General features: G+C 38.5%; 2 protein-coding genes across 2 annotated transcripts in view; one reads left to right on the plus strand and one right to left on the minus strand.

The window, feature by feature from the left end:
- Positions 1-23,210, minus strand: part of rtn4rl1 (reticulon 4 receptor like 1) — a 184,129-nt gene extending 160,919 nt beyond the window's left edge. The window contains exon 1 of the mRNA XM_011482412.3: positions 22,482-23,210. Coding sequence (XP_011480714.1) covers positions 22,482-22,494 — 13 coding nt within the window. The 5' untranslated portion in view covers positions 22,495-23,210. The remainder of the gene's footprint in view (positions 1-22,481) is intronic.
- Positions 23,149-23,707, plus strand: part of dph1 (diphthamide biosynthesis 1) — a 52,296-nt gene continuing 51,737 nt past the window's right edge. Inside the window, exon 1 of the mRNA XM_011482411.2 lies at positions 23,149-23,262. The gene's annotated coding sequence lies outside the window, so the exon portion shown is untranslated. The remainder of the gene's footprint in view (positions 23,263-23,707) is intronic.

Below are 23,707 nucleotides of genomic sequence, written 5' to 3' on the forward strand. Positions count from 1 at the left end.
GATATTTTACTGGCAAATGAAGAGCAAGGATCTCTCTAGCAATAAAGAAATTGTTTTAATGAGTCAAAAACATTTTGCCCTATACTCTTAACAATAAAGAAAAATTGATTTAAGTCTCAAAAAGACCAAAATTGCACTTTGATGTTTAAGAACTAAACATCAACGGTTTTTTCTTAAAGTTTAATCAGTTTTAAGACTGAAATTCATTTGAAACAATTATTTAGATTTATGTTCCAAGAATAAGGGCTAGTTTTAGATTTTTTAAGATGGACCAACACAGTATGTTCACATTTTATTCCAACTCGACTCGTTTCCACTTATTATATTATTTTTATCACTGCAATCAAAGTGAACTATTAGGCACATAAAAACTCCAAAAATACAAACCATTTGCTTAGAACCAGCAAAAAATACATATTATTAAATTGTATAACACAACATTTTAAGTAATTCTATTAAATAGCTTTTTTATGCTTATGTTAACCTCATTCTAGATTTTGATATTTCATTATAAAAGTTCTTGTCAAGTAAAAATGATTTGGTGACTGAACAAATAATTGTACTGCTTTTCGTGATTTTCTTCTAAAGGTTAGTGTATTTTAGGCTACCCTTTTTTGCAGAGAGTGACTGGCACACAAAAACACTTGAATCTCTCACACTTCATCGCTACATCATGAAAACAAAAGGTTGCGTGATTGAGAGGGTGATCAACAGAACAGGAGCATCTTAAGACTGTTCCCTGGCCGGTTCAATACCGTACACTTCTAGAACAGGTACAGTCGTATCATCTGTAGAAATAGGAGAAATGACTCTGCAGATGGTTACATTTTATGTGCCCACAGAGATCTGCACGGTGGTGCAGTGGTTAGCGCTCTTGCCTCACAGCAAGCAAGAAGGCCCCCAGTTCAAAGTCCCGGCTGGGGGACCTGAACCAGAACTGAGTTTGTGGAGATTGTACAGGCTTCAAAGAAACTGAATTAGTTAGTGCGCGTCTGCCTTCATTCCCCATCCTGCAAGCTTAAAGCCCCTAACAACCCCCAACTTACCATTACTAATGCAACAAAAATGTTGAACAATGGTGGACCTATCTAGCCATACAGTTTTGAGGCAGATGCCGGCTCATGAAGACGTACATGGATCTATATGTACTCAAGTGGACATATCACAATGGAGCGGATCGAGAAGAGAGCTTGTGGACCACCAATTGTAAATTTTACATAACACTTACCAGCTTTTTCAATTACAGTTTTTCGTGCTCCTGAAACGTGATGGTTTGATTAAGTTATTACTTAGAAATCCATTTTAATGAATTTCTGATCTAATTTTCTTTATGTCCTTCATAAGGTTAATGCTTTAATAACATGTTAAAAAAACATGATTTTCAGTGGGGTGGGTCTTTGAAGGAAAAATAAATAAATACAGGTTTGGAATTAAATGGAAATGAATAAATGAAGTGGCCATCTAAAGGGTTTTTCTACACAGTTTTCATGAAGCTTCATTATGCCTTCAAATTTAAAATTCAGCCATCTGCTTTGGAGTACTATAAGTACAGCATAATCATTCTGGCGCTTTACAATTTCTTTCTGTCCTCCACCCCAGTACCAGTAATTCCATAAAGCAGTTTGCTGGGTGATGACAAGGTGTTAAAAAGCTACTTGAGCTGTGCACTTCTTCTTGAAGTTCTGCCAAGAAGCACATTATTGACATAATTAAATGCTGAACACTGAGCAAACTGTGAGTCTAAGTTTAAAGGTTTACCAGATTAACAGGGAAAGAGATACACTGGAAGTAGCTGTGTATGTGACCACCAGGCAGAAATAAAGCTTCAAACGCAGTCACTCAGCTAAAACTAGACGTGCTTTTAGCTATAGAAAGAGCTTATTTAGTCATCCGTGTCCCACCCCCCACCCCCTTTCCCCCCATTTCTCTATATCTTTGTCTATTGTACTCTCAGAGGATCACTCTCATGTTTTCAGCACTGGCCTATTACAGTGTACATCCAGCCAGTGTCATATTAAAATCCCTACAACCCAGTGCTCGTGGACTTGGATAAAGATCCCTCTTTGTACTGAATAGTTTGATCTGCCTCAGACAGCGGACTTTATTAATATTCTCCCAGAGACAAAAGGGCTACAGACAGATGCGCACAAATGTCTGGTTTGTCATTTGTGCATCATCCAGAAAGAGAGGAGGAGAGTGATAGAGACGGAGGAAGGTGATGAGGCAGGGATACTCAAATGTATGGTAACACTGTATGAATTTTTCATCCGCCAGCAGCTGTTTTTTTTCAATACGCTTTTCGGGGGCAACTATTCTGGGCATTGGGTCTTCTAGTTTGGCATCTAATAGAATTTGTAGGAGCACAAAACATCTCAAGAGGAAAGATTATTGACAATTGGTGCAAGTCAGCTGAGAGTGGACGAACATATTAGCCTTTTGGGTTCTTCGTTGTGTTTGTTTGTTATGCTTGCATGTTGTGGTGAAAGACTGTTCCTGGCAGGTTTCCCTCATGGGGTGTCAGGCAAGGATACAGGATGGTTATCCCTAGAGAAACTGCCCAGCCCTCTGTGCCAATTTGGATCCTGCTGCTGTTGCATGATGGGATAGAAAAATATCCCTCTCTTTTTTTCCCCTCCCTGAACAGAGCTTGACCTGAATACAGATTTAAGTGAATCACATTTTTCCATGTAAATAAAAGCAAGTGAGAATTTTTATTTACCTATATCTATATATTTATATATATAAATATAAATTTCAAACCCCTTTTTGCCCCTTGACTGTGAGATTTTGTGCAAAATTGTTGAATTTGTCTTGTAAACCAAGTAAAAAAAAACAGTGTGAAGACAGGAAAACAAGCAACAGGGACTGCTCAGCTGAGCACCGCAGCCCCAGATTCACAAACCTTACCGAGAATCAAAACACTTTTGAATAATTTAGGGTGAAGAGAGAAAAATAAATCTTCACCAAGCAAGAAGGCCAATAAAATGACAGAGAGGATAGGAATCAAACAGCACTGGACAAAAAAAGAATTCTTAGTGTGAACATAAGTGGATGTGTGTAAGACAGCTATGGAGTTACAGCACAGAGCATAATTTTAGTTTTAATGGTCTTGGCTCTCTCATATTGCCCTTTTAGTGACATAATTCACAATAATGCCAGCCTTTTATTTTTGACCTCATGATGAGGGATCCTTACTTGTCAAAATCAAACTTTTAATATTACAAAGCCTTTAATTAAAAAGATTTTTGTAGGTGGTGGACTCCGCCTACACCTTAGAGCACACTTCAGCCACCACACCAATAGAGTTTGTACAATTAAAGTAGTTTGACTTTTAATTTGGCATCTGTATACTTTTCCCAGACAAGACTTTTCTCTAGGCAGAAAGTTAAACTCTAATTGAATTTTATCTCAAATAAATCAGTCCATTTTGTTGTTCTACTTCACCTGACCCCAGCCCATTTCACATCTCATTATGTTCTCACTGCTCTTAATTTCTTACTGCTGGCAGCAAGGTAAAGAGTTGGGAGAGGAAAAAAACTCCAATTAGACTGAGCCCTTGTGATTTTGCCACTCTTGCTAACAGTTCCAGTTTACATTAATTATTCATTCTGAAGCCATTCACACGGTGGCTGCCAGAAGGGGAGAGGAAGTGCTGCGGTGAGATGTAATCGTCAGTGTTCGTGCTGTCCTGTTTCAAGTACTGCCACTTGGTGTGTCTGTTGTCTTGTCATTTTTATATCTGTGTGGATGATGTTGCAATGGTAGCATGATGAAACAACAAATAGAACCACTGTGTAGTCAGCCATACAATACAATAAACCCCAGAACATGGACAGACGATTGGCAAGTTTTTAGCCTCATTGCTACATGGAAGCATTGATGGAATATACAATTTACAACGCACAGAAGACACGGATGATGTTGAGATATCAGGTTTATGCGTTTGGAAGAGCTTTACAAAAACAACAGTATATACATCTCCATGTCTGAGATAATTCAGTCTTTGCCCTTTTATAGCGAACTTTACTTTCTAATGTAGGCGCTGCGTCTGAATGACGGTGTTTTCAGTGATACTTCCGTTTTTCTACAACCCAGTTTGATGACTTGCTGTCCCGCATTAGTACAAGGAAGGAGAAAATGAAAACAAGAAAGTTCAGGGGAAAACAATCAGATTCTCCTCCATGTTTGTTTTGGACAGCGCTTCTTCTTCTGCTTTGCTGTCAGTAGCAGTTACTGAAAAACACACTTACAGTGGTTGTTTGGTGAGAAACTATTTAAAATAGGTATTGGTGTTTTCTGCATTCCTGTTTGTTTTTATAAACAGCACCTTGAGCTGTTTTTTTTTTACATGAAAGGTGCTATATAAATAGAATTTATTTGAATTTGAATTTAAAAGGCAACCGGTTGTTACTGGGAAAATAACAAATTAGTGAGCCTATTCATGTTTATAGAAAATCAAATATAAGTGAAGTAATGGTGCCAAAACGAGCAGTTTAACCACATACAACCAAATCATTAATTACATGACAATGGTTTCTACAGTTTAAAAAAGAAAGTTGACTCTGCGTTGACCTCAAAAAATTACGGTAGTGGCAACCAACCGCTTACCATCAGCTCCGCTCCTTACCTCTAAGAAAACACCCACTTGTTTCTGATTGGAGGGATCATTATACAGGCAGATAATATAACAAATAAAATTCCAGAATTTACAAAATGAAACACATAGGTGAGACTGTGGGGTGAAAGAAAATGTTATAAGATGCAAATCCAAACAAACTTGATTCCCAATTGAACTTAAAATAAGTTTTTTTGACAACACCCTACAAGTGGCCGTAAAAAGTTTAGCACAAATTGTACCTATTTATCTTTTAAAAATATGAAAGTATGTTTAACTTAAATAACTTATTTATATTTTAGTAGCTTAGTCTAGTTTTTGAAAGTTTGGACTAAGGCTACACAAGTCACTCCTGAGTATAAGTTGCACCCCTATGCTAAAATCGGCAACTTATACTCCAAAAAATACAGTAGTTATTCATGCTGACAATCCCTTTTTCACCTGCTTCTTCTATTATTATTATTATTTTTGCAACTGTAGATTATCCAAGTCTCACAAGCATTCCACAGAGCTGCAAAGGCAAGCCCAGCTTAAAAGTGGGGTCACTGGACTGGTGCTGAGGGGTCACACCTCTTATGTTAGAACAACATCCACCGGGAGTTCTACTTCATTTTTAAACTACAAATCCTAGAAAAACTGTTTAATGAAAGGCTGACGGAGATGGTGAGATTGCACACAGCGTGATGGGAGCTGGCTGCAGCTGTCAGAGCAGACCTGGCAGCGAATCACACTCAGCCTGGACAGATGTTACAAACTTGTTGCATGGCAAAACAGGAGGCTAGAAAGGAATGAATAAAGCATACTGGCAGCAACCACGAACAGTAGCAAAGACTATTTAAAACTGATAAAGAAACTTCCCAAAAGTCCCACTTCAATTATCTTTTGATCTATTGTAAAAGCTTTCCCAGTGGTCTTTTCTTTATGTTTATGGTGTTTTTTGGCAAATTAAAAAAAAACTGTGTTGTTTCCTAGGACATAGTTTCTGCAAAGTAGCAGGAGTTCATAAGGTATTCACCTCTGAGTTCTGGGCATGACTGTGAGCCTGCCCTCATTTCCCATCATCCATGTGTTTTAATCTTACTATCTTTATATAGTTCCTCCATCATGAGAAAAATGCTACAGGAATGTATTAAAAACACCAAAAAAAAAAAAAAATTTTCATTGAAGTGGGTCTTTAAATCTACAAAGAATTGCTCAGCTTAAATAAATAAATAAAAACAAAACTATAACATTTTTGAGCTTATGTGGCCCCTTATTTAAAATGAATTGCTTATGATGTCTGGATGTACAACTTTTCATCAGCATCTGCAGGGCTTCACCTGCCTGTGAATTCTGTTTAAGCAGCAAACTTATAACAAATGATCAGATAATGGAATGCACAGAATACAAAAGTATTTAGAAAAGTCAAACAATGTCTGCTTGTTGTTTGACATTGATATGATTGTAAGGCAGAGACTACACCAAACTATAATCAAGGACCCTTTCTGAGAATTATCTACAAAGACACACACTGTCTGGTGTGACACTGACTTTAGTGGCATGGCAGAACGCTGCGAATTTGCTCCCTTCCGCTCCACTGTCAACACTGCTCTGGTGAGATTTCCGTTGCGCTGTCAAAATGTGCGCAAACATTTCAGGTAACAATTTGTAAATGTGAAAGTACAGCTGTCAGGCTTTTCAGCACTTGTCAGTTTGTGCAAACAAAAATGCTTGTCATCAGACAAAAGAACTGTTCCTAAGAGATATCCATTTCCAGCTGGAACTCGTATTTAATGCAACACTTAGCTGAAAACAAAACTTTCTAGCATAAACATTGTTTTTTGTCTCGTGCATGATGATATCACATTCATAAGGAGGACTGTGTGGGCTGTGATGAGTAGATGAGTAGTGCACAGGGGGTGAGAACTGGAGTTGTTTAGTTTCATAGAAGTGCTTGCACCTGCTGGTGGGAGGCTGAAGAGAGCTCATAGAAACACTGGTGGAACAATAATAATGCGTCTCCAACAGAGGCAGAGTGAGAGGAGACCCGTGTGTGCACCACTGCACGCTGCATGGGCATGTGTGTACACCTGCAGCCAGATTGCCCCAGCTGCTCCCACACGGCACCACGAGCTATTCTGATCAGCAGGATAATAGTGCCCTCATCGCGTGGTTTCATAACGGAGGAACTCCGTGCAGAGGAAAAACCGGCTCAGTGACAGACACTGGCGAATCTGTGCAGTGTGTGGTGAGGCCTGCTGTGATGAGCCCAGCAAAATTGGAGCATTGCTTCTTCTCACTGCCACGTCTTTACAGAGTGCTCCATGTAGAATAACAGACCAGGACAGTTGCTCCTTCCAAAACGTTCTTAACCTTTCTGTAGGCAACTTCTTCTAACTGTTACATGAGTGTGAGTCCACACAAGAGCTATATAAATATGAATATAAATCAGGCTATATACAATAAATTGAAATGAACTTAGCATCCCAATGTTTATAATTTCAGCCTTATGATTGTTTTTCCTCTTTTGACTTATCGCGTTATAGTTGCCACAGTGAAACAGCTCGTGATTGTTTTTGTTAAATTCTAAATACTTTTTTTTCCTCCCTATTGGTAACTTTTGTGTTGAGTTTCAAATTGATTGTTAGTCAATTATTCATGTCTTGGGATGTTACATTAACATTTTGGCTTTACATGGAGGAACATTATTTAGATGTCTGCTGTCATACTGAAAGCATGAAGCTCTTATTTTAAAAAATCAAATCCAATGAAAATGTATTTGTATAGCAATTTTCCAACTAATGTGACTCAAAGTGCCTTACATAAAAACATTTTCTAATTTTAAAAAACAAAAGCAAGACAAAAACCCATCACACAAAAAGAAAAAAATATATATATAAACCACTTACAATGCCCCCCCCCCCCACACACACACACACACACATACACACACAACATAGTAATGCATTAAATGATTGACTAATAAGATGCAAAGTAGAAGAAAAGTAGAAGTAGGAATAAAAGCACAAATTAAGAAAACAGTTGGTCAGTTTTAGGACTATGCAGATAAAACTGAACTTGAGATAATAACACAAACTGTTAACCCTTTTACACCAGACCTTTAGCTCCAGTATTGACATTCTTTCAACTACCGGTACTTTAATTATTCAATTGTTCATACAATTAATGCGATGCCGGTGGATTCTGAATTGGAGAAAAGCAGCCTTGCACTGATATGCAACACTTTACAGGTCGTGAAGTGCAATACAATCGACGTAAATCAGCTATATCGCATGGAAAAGAGACTTAGCTCTGTTATTCGGTGCAAAACTGATAAGCAAAGCTGCCTTTATTCTGGTCAGAATCAGTTGATTCACATTGATCGGAGAGTTACAGTAAGTCAAAGAGCATGTGTTATTTAGGTGTCATCAGTTACATTTTCATTGTTAAAGGGTTGAGCTTATTTTAATCGTAGTTTTGCTTTTTGGAGTATTTCACTTCTATTTTTTGGATTTTTTTTAAATTTTATTTTAGTAGGTCTCTTACAGTTAGTGTATACGTTTTGTTAAAAGACCTTTTATTCTTTTTAAGATATTTCTTTCTGAGGCATTTCTTCTGTATATACCACTACTACAGTAGACAAATAAATAAAGTATGAGGCTCACATAATGTTCTTGCAATACCTGCTAGCACAAGTCGGCATTTCCTTTTTTCTATAAATCTCATTTCCTGAAAAACTGTGGACAGCTGGACACGATCACAGAGGACAGAGATAGAGTAAACTCTGGACCAGGACCTTTTCTGTTATAGCTAATGCAGACAGACAGTCCACACCCCCATTTGCATGTGGTCAATACAGAATCAACACCTTTAGACTTGGAGAGGGAACTGAAGATAACTCGCCCAAGTCAAGACTGAAACAGAAAGCTCTTTTCTGCTTTGATGTGACCATCTTTAAAGCTACAACACTAAGCATCTCTGTCTTTTTATTAGAGATTTTCACCTGCTTATTCACAGTCTTCTTAATCCCAACTCAGAGACAAATCTTTTCATTTTAGGTTTGCTCACAGACAGTTTTTTTTTTACAGAAAAGAGGAAAAAATGACAAGGTTTCAAACAGTTTATGTCTGAACCCTTATCCCCCATTAAACTTACTCCAATCATGAACTGCAGCAGGTTGTAACCGCTCAATGTTTAACATCAATGCTGTCAATACTCTGTGTAAAGATTGTACAACTGCTGTGGGACACTATAGACCACAGACATACAGTCCCATTGTAGCAATATTAGATGAATATATCCTTTTGTGTACAGAAAAGAAGGTCAATAAAGAGATTCAAAGACCTTATCTATATTTCTGCGATCAAACATTCACTGCTTTGTGTGACTTTATTATCTGTATCTTAAATCTACAACATTTAAATCAGTTTAGCTGGAAGGAAATGTGTCTTTTTCATTTAGCTTTTTGGGTCAATGTGACAACAAACCGACTAAAATAAATTCCAATTCATTGAATTCTTGTTTTCACTCCTCTTCATCCTCCCTGCTCTTTCTTCTGTCTTTTTATGACCTTGACTTTCTTTTATTTCTGCCTCTCTTTGTTTGTACTGTTTGAGTATAATTGATGATAGAGTTTGTCTTACAACTTCAATCCACTACTAAAACTTTTTCAAAATACCTTTGGTGGGAATTGTAATTTTAGTGTCAAGAACAGACTCACAAACTTTAAATGTATTGAGTCATGAGCCCTAATTCTCATCATCTTTGCACCAAATTAAGTTTAAAAAAACATTTAAAACCAGAGCTCAAAATTTAGTAAAAAATAAATTGAATAATTTCCATTTTTCCATTGTTTTTCTTAAAAAAAAATAATACAACCAAAGTATGATGCGCTGTTAAATTGTTAAGGGATTCAAGGTAATGTTATTTGTCCATTGATTCAATTTTGATCCTAACATTCACAAGAATTAAATACCTTTAACTATATAAAAAAATTGTGTTGATGAAAACGATTCATCCATCAGAAAACCAGAAGACAAATCCATCATTTTTTGTGATAACATGCAGGATATATTTTACACTGATCCAATATAAAACCTTCTAAGGTTTTGAAACAAAGACACCTTTATTGTAGTTTGTTTCAAGTCTCGAATTGGGTGGCTGTAAAAGGGCTTTGTCTGGAAGTGGCTCCAGAGAGTACTCTGCACTGGGCTTCTTAACTCGTAGCGACTGTTAACCTCCCAATCCATCACTTGAGAGAAGCCCTGATGTGGGAAACCAGCTTCTTCCATTAGAGCTCTGACAGAGCCTAATTCCTGTCCTTGCACTCACCCTATCTCTCTGTGGCCCTGCATTTCTCAGTCACAGTAATGACATCCGCTGCCTCCTTCTGCTCCTGCAGACCCTAGACCACTAAACAAGACCTTTATATTAACAACAATATGCGTTCACGCCGCCTTCTCTTTTCAGATCCACTCCAATGAAAATAAAACTTTTTGGTGTTTTAAGCATGTTCTTTTATCATTTTTCTCATGATAGAGGACATGTATAAGGGAAATTAAGCTTAAAACTGCATTTCCGAGCATTTCTTTGTTCAAATCAATGTGAATTAGGAGTATATGAAAATAAAAATGCGGTAGGTGCTACAATTGGAGGGTAAATAGATCCATGTATGTCGTCGTTTTCCAATTGTCACGCTAGCATCTGGCTCAGAATTATACAGCTGAATAGCTCCAACTTTGCTCGCCATTTCTGTTGCACCGCTAATATTATATTAGGGGTGAGATGGGCTGTAAGCTAGCGCAAGGGCGTGTAAACAAAGAGATGATGGAAAATGAGGATTGCTCTGCACTTTTTTTTTTTACTTTGGCTTGGAAATGCTGCTAAGATAGATAAAAAGATGATCAGACTGGGTGGGACTTTAAATGCATATTTGTTGTCTCTTAGTCAAGTATGTTTGAGTAATGAGAGGGTTTTACTTTGGTGTTGTTGTGAATTAGCAGACACACACATAGAGGAGGGACCAACTCTTCTTATGGCCTAAACACATAACACTTATGGGAATAGAGACATTGTAAATGAGCTTCACACACCAATTGCTGTCATTTCTGGGCAGTTATTGTGCACTTTTAAATAATTCACAAAGCTGCTCTTTTGAAGACAGGGAAAAATCTGCTGAGTCCACGCTCCAGCCAGAGGAATTTTGGAGCCAAACACCATCAATCGCCCATACATTCAATTGTTGCCACCTTGGCAGTTCATAAATCTTAAGTAACCCCAGTTCAGTGATAAAACAAGCCAGTTTTCTGTCAACAATTATTGTTTATTATTTTACTGGAGAGCTGGCAGCTGTTGAGATCTGCTATATTTATCCTCCAGATTGCATTCCATTTATAAAACACACTTTCACGTCGGGGAGGACTCTGCTAGGGGGACAGGAGACGTATTAGTGTGAATGCTGGGGGACAAATTTAGGCTGTTCCAAGCCGTCCGGGGAATAAAGATGCTTGCAGTTTAAGTAAGAGTTGGAGCTGTCAGAAGTGCACACATGGTTTAGACAGTGATCTTATTCTTGGGTATTGGGGCAGAACTGTGGCAGTGTTCCCTGTCATTCCGTGGCATCCCTGTGTTCCTGCTCACCCATGGGAATTGAGCGGTGTGTCACTGAGAGCAGCATCTATGAGGCAAAAAATACATGGTGGTGACTAGTAGCCTGGCCCATTTCCCCCTCTTTTTCTTATTTTCTCCTGTATTTTACTTTAGGCGAACTAGGTTGCCGCTTTGTATTTCCTCATGCCCTTTGCCAACCAAAGCAGATGGAAAGAAACCTCATAAAAACAGCTTAAAGCTTTCCAACTTTGCAACAAAAAAAGGAAAAATAAACTTCCTACACCTCATAAAAAGAAAACAGAACCAGCGCGTTTGTTCATTCAAGCTGCATTTAAAGTGGCATATTTTTTTCCCTTCTGTTTTCCCTAAAATGACGGTCAGTAACAGTAAGATGAAAGAGCGCTCTCTGTGCTAAAATGATCCACCAGGATTAAATCCTGAGCAAATCAAAAAAATGACATTAGAATAAGCAGCCAAAATCCAGGAGGATCAAGGCGATTCGATTTTATAGAAACCTGCTCCAGATTTCGCCGTTCCGCCGTCTGTTCTTCCAGATGCAGACTCTTCCCGACAACACCTATCGCCCAGAAATAAATAAACAAGCACGAGAAGAAAACTGCACAGCAACATCAGTTAAGGAGGCTCAAGAGGCAATGGAGCACAGTGCTGAGATATTGTAAACACGGGCCATGTGTCACAATCCACCGGCTGAAAGCAGCATAGACTTAATGCTCTTCCCTGGAAAACTTGAATAATTAAAAGCTTATCTCTGCCACACAAAACAGCACCTTGCACCTCTATTGTGAGCCTCCCAATTATTTTTTTTTAAATGATGCAAGCTTGTAATGGCTTGAATGCATTTCATAAGTGAGGACCACGGCAGGGCAGCAGTGTTTTTAGAAAGGGAAAACAGAAAAATGTCAAGGACTTTGGTCTCATTCAGAACACTTAAATGTAGATGTAGTGTGTGGGAGGGGCTGTGTGTGTGTGTGTGTGTGTGTGGGGGGGGGGGGGGGGTTGTTCTGACCAAAAATTAGTTTTAATTTGACGAAGGAAGCTGCAAGCACAGCAGGACTTCTATTTTTTATTGTTGACAGAGATCAAAAATAGGTGATAAAATGCAATTGGTCATGTCTAATCTCATATCTCTCTTCTGAGGTCAAAACAAGACCAGGCTGGTTTAAGGGACTGAGATGAAGACCATCCTAATATTTTTTTTACTAATATCAGTATAATGACATCTGTATGATGAAAACCTTGCAATACAAGCCATCCAATTTACTGATCTGAAATGTTTATCAATCTTTGATATTCTCTGGAAAATCCTATTTTAAGGCCCACTCTGATTAATTTTTTAATTTTTTAGCTATTTTAAAAACGTTTCGAGTGTTCTTAATTAGACAAAATGAAAAACAACCATTTTTTTTATATGACATAGTTTCTGCAGCATGGCAGTAGTTCATTAGAATTTCCCTTCTGAGTTGTGGGTGGAACTGTTAGAGCAGAACAACTCCTCCACCCCCTTCCCCTCCCCACTGCTGATAACTCAGAGTAGAGAGCTTGTGACCCGCCCAGCGTATTTACAAAGTCAAAAATAAGCTCTTCTTCAAACAGCCTTTTAGTTTGCTCCTGATTTAAACGATTTGAATAAAAAAAATACTCAGAAAAGTAATTTTGTGTTTAATTTGCTTAATATGTGTCCCCCATCGGAAAAAACACAAAATTCACGCTTTTCATCGAAGTGGGTATTTAAACTTTTTAATTGAAATATTCATTCATTCATCTTCTTTCGTTTGTTCCCTTTCGGGGTCACGGGCCTGCCGGAGACTATCCCGGCCACTTATGGGCAAAGGCAGGGGACACCTTGAACAGGTCGCCAGTCTGTTGCAGGGTCACAACCACACACCCATTCACACCTATGGACAATTTAGAGTTGCCAATTAACCTATGAAGCATGTTTTTGGACGGTGGGAGGAAGCCGGAGACCCCGAAGAGAACCATGCTTGCTTGAGGAGAACATGCAAACTCCACACAGAAAGGTCCCCCATTGATGTTATAGTTCAGATCCCCTAGCTGGGACTTGAACTGGGGGCCTTCTTGCTGTGAGGCAAGAGCTAACCACTGTGCCACCGTGCAGCCCTATATATATCGAAATAGCTTTATCTTATCATTTTGTTCTATAAATATGCCATAAGGTAGGTTCTGGTGCTTCTGAGACATATTTGAACACAAAGATACCCCATTATGAATCACCTTTTCCAAAATTAGTTATTGTAAATCTAAACAAAATTACATCCATCCCTCTACTTTGGTTTGAGTGGCTCATGTGGTTTCTAAATGGCTCTGTAGTTGCCATATTAAATTGCCAAACTAAACTGTCATGTGATTCCAGCAGGCTGGCCCAATTACCGTGTTCCCTTAAAATTAACCGGAACCATGTCAGATGTCTAAGAACAGATAGCAGTAGCCGGAACACGGACACGTGAGATATTACACGCACCAAGCTCAGATGGGATTGTGACAAGAGCTTGTCTCATTAACGCCAAAACTGGGGGAGCTGCAGAGCAAAAGGTGAGTGGGAGCCATAGGGACAGGAGCCTCAAAAGGTAAAGGTGATAGATGTGCCCTGTCTTCATCAGATTACCTGCTGGTTGTTTTTTTAATCTGTCTCGCCACACCATGCAGGAACTTCTACCTGGGAGCATCTTTAAACCTGCAAACTCTAGATTGAATTTGCTGATGTCTTCATGTCATGGTATTTGTGTGCTTGGGGTCAGGAGACCTTGCATTCGCGAGGTATTCTACCCAAGGCCATCCCTGTGATTGTGAGGGCATGCGAAATCCAAATGACATCCCGGCTCCTTTGATTTTCCGATAACATGAAGAGAAACTATGCGTGTCATAGACATCACCTTCCACATTTTCTTGGCCCCTTCTCTGTTTCAATGAAAGTGCCACTTCATACTCTCAATGCCAAAAGGGCAGATGCACAGGTGCTGTTCCTACTGAAGTGCTGTCCTCAGCACACAAAGGCAACGTCGCCTGGGGAGGATATCTCTAGAAAGGGGAGAACTGACAGCAAAAGGAAAGCACCTGGGATCATTGTCAACAGGATCCTGGACTCTGTCACCCGCCACCCCCCACTCACTTCTTCCCTTCTGTCTCCTAAGATTCATGGCATTCTAGCTGACAATGACCTTTAAACTCCAATTAGCCACTTAATCACAAATTAATTATTAATAATAGAAAAACCAACAGGGCTTAGGTTGTTTGTCTCCTTCACCTCATTACCATCCACTAATGACCATCCTTGCATCTCATTTACACAACAAAGGACGAGGGAAAAAACATTTGTACAATAATCCTGTATTTTTTTTAGAACACATAGATGAGCTGATTTTTCTAGATTTCCACAGCAATTTTCACTGGTGGCTCCCACTGATGTCCTGTTTTTGTGTAGATTTAATCAATCAGGTGTATCTTTAGACTGCAAAAACACAACCCCTTCCTTCAAAGCAGGAATATCTGACCTCCAATTGACCACCAAAACTAAAAAGATTCACAGAAGAGGAAAAAACTATTTTTTTGTAAAAAGGGAGAGGATCTGCACTAGTAAAACTGTCTTCTCTGATCATTCTCTCACAATAAATATTTGTCATCTTTTGTTCAGTGTCCCATGATTAAACCCTGTCAGAGTCTTATGCTGAAACACTCCAGGGTATTTTGTAGTAAATGAATGACTTTTGGGTTTCAAGAATCTCCTCTGGCTAAATTGGGCATTTGGGATGCAGTGCAGAGCCTAAGGCCCACTGTCTGGGAGTCTAATAATGTAACCCAGCTCTGCAATAATTGGAAATTGTTCTATGTCAGTTATCTTTCACTCTGTTTTCCAAGATAATTTAGGGGAACAACATTTGAGATGTTTTTTTTTTCCTCTATTTTCTTATGTACTGACTAGTCTTGAAGTTGAGTCATGGCATCTCTACTCAAAGTCCCACTCTTATCATCCTTTGGTCTATTTTAAAAGCGTTCCCAGTGGTCTTTTAATCGGGATTATGCAATTTTTTAATAAAAATAAATAAATAAATAAACTGTCATTTACTACATAGGACTGTAGTTCAGTTGGTCTAGAGAGTAAGCCCTCCCCCATTTCCAATCCATCTGTTTACCTGTTCTCCTGCTAGTTTACAGCCCATCACAATCCAAACCTGACATTACTGGTGCAAAAAAAATAGTGAACAATATTGGAGCTGTCCAGCCGTACAGTTTTAAGCCAGATTCCAGCTCAGATGAGGAAAACAAAGACTTACATGGACCTAGACGTCTACAAGTGGATGCATCAGAATGGAGGGGGCGGACAGGTCATAATTCACACCTAGAAGGCTTTTGCAAGGACATATTTTTGTCTGCTCCTTATTCACAATGATTTTAATAAAGAAATACTCAGAAATGCATTTAATCTTAATTTTCTATATACATTTTCTCCACCATGAGAAAATGCCTCAAGAACATGTTAAAAACACACACACAAAAATGGAGTTTTCATCGGAGTGGGTTTTTAAAATAGTTTTTCTTAAAATGTGTTTCCTCTAATCAAAAGTGGCTCCTTCAGTGGCACATAGTAATAAAATGTTGTGTTCAAGTGATTTATTTATTTACTTTAATTTAAAAATTAAAAATAAAATAATATTTTTAAATTTTAATATTAAATTCATTTTAAAAATGTGCATTGTATCATTATTATATTTTTTGCCTCACTCTGCATTATTGCCCTTCGTTTCTGTTCAGATGTCCTTTTCACCTAACCTCCTGTCATCTGTCCACATTGCCTTTTAGCAGAGGAACAAGTCACCCTGTAAAGAACAGCAGTACAGAGCTGACAGGGAGGGATGTCACAGAGCCAACGCAGAGCATTAGGGCGATGAATATGTGAGGAATCAACACTTTTGATACTGTAACCTTGTGATCTTTGGAAAACATTTGTGCAAAACTATTTCAGAATCTCTTTTGAGGCAACTGTTTGTGGATTTTGAATTAAATACATCTACATTGCTAAAAAAAAATGCTGACTATCTATTCTGCAGTTTCGCTTCATAATCTTCAAAACAGCACTGATGGTTCAGAGCCGGAACTCGTTGATTTTAAAGTGGAGCATAGCTGGGACGCTGAGGAGTGGAGGTGACAGGTGATTCCTTTGGTGCTGAAGTTACTGATTGAAAATCTTTCAATCCAGACTGCAAGTTTTGAAAACCACATGAGCAATGTGCAACTCTTGGAGTTGATGCATGCATTTACATCTCCTTTTCGAAATGTGTCCGAGTCACAGCAGATTTTTTCCCCTGAGTATTCTATTAAATCTCTGCAGCTGGAAGATTAGGAAATAAATTAAGTTGTATTTTCATGTAAAGGTTCAAATTTTGAACTAATTGGCATTCATACATTTATTGATGTGTTTGCGTTTATGCACAAACATAGGGCTTGCATAATCTGCAGTGTTGTTGCAATTTTCCATGTTCTCTTTCAGCTGAATTCTATTAAAGTGTTTCTGCTGCATTAAATGAATTCAGCCAAAATGAATTCCCTAATTAGACATATCTTGCAAGTCTGATATTTACAAAAAGCAAATGCTGCCTTTTGTGTGGATGTGTTTGCAAAAATGTATGCAAGCACGATTGTTTTGTGATTTTATAGGCAACCAATTTTACAACGAGGAATAAAGCCCAATTTATCAGGATTCCCAATGAACAGCAGAAAATTGCAGCTTTAAAGAAAAATAAAAATCACATAACATTTCATTAGGATTAACGTGTGTTTAAACATGACATATTTACACACTATAAAACTCTGTTTGTCTGCTCGTTTGGTTTGTATTGAGTGTGAACTTTTCCAAGAGTACTTATGTGCTGATTGCTCCACTTGTTGGTCAAATATACTGAGGGTGGTGCATTACAGCTTAAAAAAAAAAAATCATGGAGGTCTTGCATGCAGCCTTTGTTTCTATAATTGTTCTCTTGTGATTGTTACAAGCTCCTGAGGATCACTTTTGAACAGCAGCTGTTTCCAGGTCTGTTTCTCTCTTACTCTCTGGTTAGTGGCACAAAAATGGGGCAGGATGACCCTTCATCTTTTGGCTGTTGATATTTACATTGTCCGTAGGACCAAGAGCTGGCCCTGTTCCACATATCAAATCAAGTTTGTGAAACTATGGGCCAGAACTAAAACTTCTGCTTATAGTTCAACTCCGATAATGTTTTAAGCTATCTTAAAAGCACTCCCAGTGGTCTTTTATTTATAATTATGTGGTTTTAGGATATAGTTGAGTGGCAGTTCATTAGAAATTTGCCTCCAAGTTGTAGGCGGGACCATTGGCGTGAAGCAACTCTGCTCCCATTCTGCTAATCCATTACTGAGAGCTCCCTGTTTACACTATGTTACAGCCCCTCACAACCTCAACCTAACATTACTGGTGTAACAAAACTGGTGAACAATATTGGAGCCATCCAGTTTTGTTGCCAGATACCAGCTTGGATGAGGAAAACAAACACAAACATCTTGTTGCATCAGAATAGAACTGAGCAGGGAGCTTGTGGCTTGCTTTAATAGCTTTTACGTCACACCTATAAGCTTTTTCCAATGACATTTCTGCGTCTGCTCCTCACTTACAACAACTTTATTAAAGAAATACTCAGAAAACAAATTATAATCTGAATTTTCTTTATTCGTGTCCCCTATCCTGAGAAGAAAATGCCACAAGAACATGTTAAAAACACCAAAAACACCATTCTCATTGGAGTAGGTCTTTAATTCAGCTCAATTCTATGAGTGGGTTTGACATAGTTTAGTTTTTTTGCTTTTTATTCTTCCCTTCTCTAGCTCCAAAAGTTGTTTTTTTATGTTTTCAAAAATGCATTTTGTGTTTTCTCTAGCCATACTGTATTTCTCGCTGCTCATGTTGTCCATGGCTCATGGATTCTAGTGACTCACATGTCTGTTTATTCCCTTAAATGCCTGGCTACGGTCCTTTGTAAGCTTCAAAAAGGCTAATGATGTTTGAAATTGGGCTGGGTTTCATATCGCAATCAATTTCCGTTAAAAAAGTGGACCGAGACCACCTCTACAGACAGGTGATTTCATGCCAGTCTACATGTTCCAGACTATTAAAACAAAGTGGTACGTTTGAGTCAAATCAAGCAAAGCAAATTAATCCTACGTAGAGAAAAAAAAAGGCACAAGGGATAATGCCCTCCTGGAACAAATGCTCTGCAGTCTTTAAAGATGGTCTACCATCTATTATCCCCAAGATGCCCTTTTTTTTCTGTGACACAAGCACTAAGGTGGGACCTCAGTTCATTGAAGCCCACACTGGGCTGCTGGTCAGCCTGGATCTGCACAGAGGATAGCCAATAATGCCCTCACAAAAAGAATACATCTGACAGAGTGAAGGCTTTCAATGTCTGCTGCCCTAAAGCCAAGCAGCCAACAGGGCCTGAAGAGGAAGAGGAGTAGAGGAAAAATGAAGAAGAGGATCAGACTTTGCACAAAATAAAAGTCCAATGTAAAAATTTGACATTGAGAAAAATGGGGGGGAAATGGAAGACAGCTTTAATTACTCATTATCAATTCAATAAAAGCCCTTAACTTATCAAGAAGCACAAACATTGTAACACTGGATATGCAATAGCATATGTCTCAACAATTTTTGCCTCTAGGCTTCTAAAGTATTTACATGATCAGAAAAATACACCATCCTTTTGTTAAACACATGTTGCAGCCATATGTTTATAAAATTCTTGCAGTTTGCACCCGACATTCAGACTTATAAACACCAGCTGCAACCCTGCTCCATGTTTGGTAAATCCCATTGCATTTGATATTTACATATTTTCTGTTTTACTGCTCCCAGTGTTTTGAGCATTCTGCCAGAAATGCCCAGATTATTTTTCAGCAGCAAATCTGCTGAATGGATTGCGTGCACCATTTTCCATGCAATAGTCTAAAACTTCAGTAAATTATGGCCCTGTTTTAGTATATCAGACTAATTTATAGCTGACAAAGTTTGACGTCACACATAATGTACAAAAATCAAAGCTTTTTATATGTTGCTTCTTACTACCAAATGAAATATTAAAAATCTAGAATCTGCGCTGTATTAAAGCCAAAGTAAAGCATATATCAAAATACCCTTTTTAACTAAGAAACTGTACAAGAGAGGCATTATCAGACCTCACTCATTGGATGATTAGGTTTGCTGACCTTTTCATCCAGAAGTTATTTGTGATAGCAATCTCTTCTGACAGAAGATATCTCTTTAAGCTTCTGGCCACAGCCTCTGCAAAAGTTGGCGATTGCTCAATCAACTCTGTACCACAACTTGGGCAAAGCTTTCCCTCTTCTCAAACATCATCCAGTCACTGATGTCCCAGAATACCTTTTCCAGTTTCTTATTTAGTTTCATTTTTTAACATTTTTATTTGATTTATGGATTTTTGTTTTGTTTTGAAATGCTTTTCTTTCGTTAACTTTGGTTTCTGCAATTTTGTTTTGACTTTTAAAATGTAAATATTTTTTCTGCTTTTTTTTTTTTTTTTTTTTTTTTTACATGTTTTTGTGTTGTGTGATTTGTTGATGTAAATTGGCATTTCAGGGCCATCCTACATTTCAGATACGCTTTGCAGAACCAACATTATCTACACAACACCTGCTACCTCATTTGTTTTTAATCTTACTTTAGAGTCTCACTTCAACTAAAGTCATGTGATTTTTTATTCTTTTGTTATTTTCACAGAATAATACATTTACAAGCAATCTGGTTATGACTATTTTATAAGTTTAAACGTTTCTTGACCAATTCTATTTTTATGTGCTAAAAACAATAAAATGTCAAAACAGTAGCTTTTTACTGAATTCCATATCATACTTTTATACTAATTGAATTAGCATGCTTCGATGACAGGAACAGAAACTCACCCAACAACCTAAAAAAGTTTTAATAGTTTGAAGCCCTGCAGGTCTTAGTGAATAGGTCAAGAGATGCATTTAAAATGATTGACTAGGTGCCTCCACAAACTAAATCTTAAATTAGTCTCATCCAACAAACCAGGATATCATTTAACATCAATTTTAGCACTGCCAAAAGAGAGGAAATGCAGTGAGGACATCTTGCCCCATAGTCTCAGAGCTGCTCTGACAAACCTTTCCATGTGCCGTCTCTGTGGCTGACTGCTTCTGAGGGAAACAGAGTTGGTGAAAACACGGGCGTAGAAGGAAAGACAGAGGTGGAGTGATGTGTGCTCGCATGCCTGGGTAAATTCACAGACGTCCAAAAGCAGGCGTGCTCCATTATTAACCGTTTAAAAGAAAGGCAGAAAAGGGAGAATCACAAATGAAACTTTAATTAGAAACGAGGACCCAAGATCAAATAATACAGCAATATTAAGGAATTGCCGTAAACTGTCACTGATCATACTTTGCAACAACAATCAATCACACAAAATAAAATGCTTACAAAGTGTGAAGAAATCCCATGAATAGGGATAATCATCCAGATATAACCTGTTTATGTGGAGGTGGGAATGTTTTATTTGTTTATGAATGCATCTGTTATAGCAATTGCAGTGTCCCTCCCTCTGTTAGGTTCACTTAAATGTTTTGTTTTTGTTTTAGGTGCAAAAAAAAAAAAGGATTCACTAAAGAACAGCTCCTGCCAAAGCTGACGCATTTTTTCTCACCATTTTAGACTCAGACATGTTTGAAAACTGAGCTTTGGCAGACTTGCGAAATGTGTGCTTTGAAGTCATTCATCTCGAATTAAGTGATTTTTCTGCCCGGCACTGGGGAGAGCTAAGAAAACTGATCCAGATACAAAAAGATCGCACCCAAGCAAAGACAGGGCATGTTTGGATTACAAAATTGTTGGATGCAAATGACCTCTGCACCTTCCACTTCTCTATTTAGCCATCAGCTGGAGCAAAAAACGAATGCTGACTGTGGACAGGCTTTTCACTGACGATTGTTGATTTTGTGTTATTCCTTTGAGTGTTTAGTGTGGCCCAAAACTGAAAAATTTGCTACAACTTCAATATTAAAAAAAAAATCTAAATGTGTAAAGAATCTCATAGTCTAAATAAGTTCATGTTGATTTTAAGTCATCAAAATGTAAGTGTAGATTTGAAGCCTTTCCCCAAAGTTGATGCTGCTTTAAAAAGGCATCAATGCATATTTCAGCTGTTGAAACAACAAAAATTGATCTTATGGCAGCAAAGAAAACGTGTCTGCCTTCAGGGTACATGGCAGAAACAAACATGCTCTAAAAAGATGGTTTTCCACAAGACAGGCTAGATAAACACAAACACAAAGTGACTTGTGGGTGTTTTTCTGTGACCTCCAACAAGGATGTTGCCTTTTCTTGTGTAATATCAAATCTGACTCTTGTTTAATTTAGAAACAATCCCAAAAAAAATAAAATAAAATGAAAAAGCCAGCCAATAGTTTTACTTTCCTGACATGCTATCATATAAAGCAAAATGTAGCTTCTGGACTGGAGTCAAGGGCTGCTGGTCTCTCAGGGATGTGCAGTGAACACAGAAAAATGAGAAACAGTTTAATTCCACTATTATTCTGGTCTGTCATAATAGCACAGTGGGATCATGCAGGACTGTAATTCATTCTCATTAGAGGTCCTCCTCTCCCCACTGTGCAGACAGTTATCCAGATCTAAAGCCAATTAAAGACTAGAGTAAAAGAAAAGAGAAGCTTCCGGAGGAAAAGAAACAGCAAACGAGTCTGTTTCGGTGAATATCTAAAGATGAGTACCATTCATAAACAGAGGACACTAAAGGTATTAAGTAACCATGCATCATATGCTGTGCTCCATCACACTTTAATGAATCCATAGGAAACAACAAATAATAGTTCAGCAGACCACATCTCTCACAGAGATAGCCTTGTGACCTGTGCACAACTCATAAACTGCAGTGCGGCATCAGCTGTATTAATATCACGCAGACATCCCCGTGTATCCTTACAAAGATGAATATTTCATCCCCACAGACCTGCTGCCTGTGTCGGGCAAATGAAAGATGCGCCTTAAATGGCGCATCGCCTGGATAATAACACATCTGCAGGGCACTGTGGTTCATTAGAAACGAGTCATGTCTCAACATCTGTTTGGAACAGTGAAGAGGGCATGCAGTAGACAAATTAAAGCAGCGCACAATCCGCTTTATGCCTCGTAATCCTGTAGAGGGAAAATGAACCTAGTAGGGATAGATTCACTCACCCCTTTTGAACATTGTGTAGGTCTAAGTGTGCGTCTTCCTGTGTCCTGCGCGAATCATCTATTCATATATTCCAGGCGTAAAACTTGCGCGCTTTACTTTGGAAGTTGATTTGGAGATCCGCGCGTCTTTGCGCAGATGTCAGTCACCAGTCGCTCCTCTGAATGTTCACGCGCTCCTCTCGGGATGAGTTGAAAAGGCAGAGCTGCGCGGCTGTCATGAACACCCAAAGACAAACGGAAACAATCTCTCCGGTGGTCCAAAAGTCTGATGAGGCGCAGAAAACGGGACAGGAACGATCCTCTTTATCCGACCAGAGCCAAACTCTGTCCGTGCTGGGCGGACCCACAAGCACAACCGCTGGAAGCCGTTCAGACCCACATGACCGCGCAGGCTTCAGATCAGTTCAGGCTGCAGACAGACTCCGAAGAAAACAGATCTTTACATCCAAGTGGCCATTCATCTGTCAGTGAGTCAGAGGATGTCTGATCGAGCTCTGACTTACGCAGATTCTGTTCTTGGGATTCATTTCCAGCCGCTGACTCTTTAAACCCCCTATTTGCAAAGATCCTGGTTTAATGAAAGTCTCCTTTTTTCCAGTTTGTCTGTCTTATCAGTGAGGAACTGTCCGCGTTATCCGATGCCTGGTGCGCGCAGGGAGGGAAAAGTGCAAGGAGGACGTCTGAACCCTCCACCGGGCGGGAAGCATGGAGCTCCGTCCCTCTTAAAAGCTGTGTCTGCGCCACCCCAACAAACACACTCACTGTGCGCCGTTTCCTTCAGGTCTCCATAGTGCATTTTAAAGGACGAATTTCAAATGGGACAGTGTAGGCTTTTTCTTTATGAATATTATAGGATTATTTTCATATTTTGTTTAGATATATTTTTTTAACTAAATAAGAAAGATGCTACTGTAGCTCAAACATACTATATTACAATGCATGTGCAATAGTTATCGCTGTTGTCCATTTTTAAGTGTAGTTTTAATATTTATTACATATCTGCTGTTTTTAATAGAATATGGTAACAAGGTAATTTACCCTTGCATCAGTAAAATTCTTTTCACTCAATCATCCATGTTTACAGCTTTTTTTCATTCTTTGGCCTAAACCTTTGCCAAAGAAATACTTTTTCATCTTTTTATGTTCATAAGATCAAGATCATGACCATATGCACTGTCAATGCATCTATCTCCTTTGTAAATAGTCTAGAATGGAAATTAAGATAA

Source organism: Oryzias latipes, chromosome 13 (genome assembly GCF_002234675.1).
Source record: "Oryzias latipes chromosome 13, ASM223467v1".
NCBI lineage: Eukaryota > Metazoa > Chordata > Actinopteri > Beloniformes > Adrianichthyidae > Oryzias > Oryzias latipes.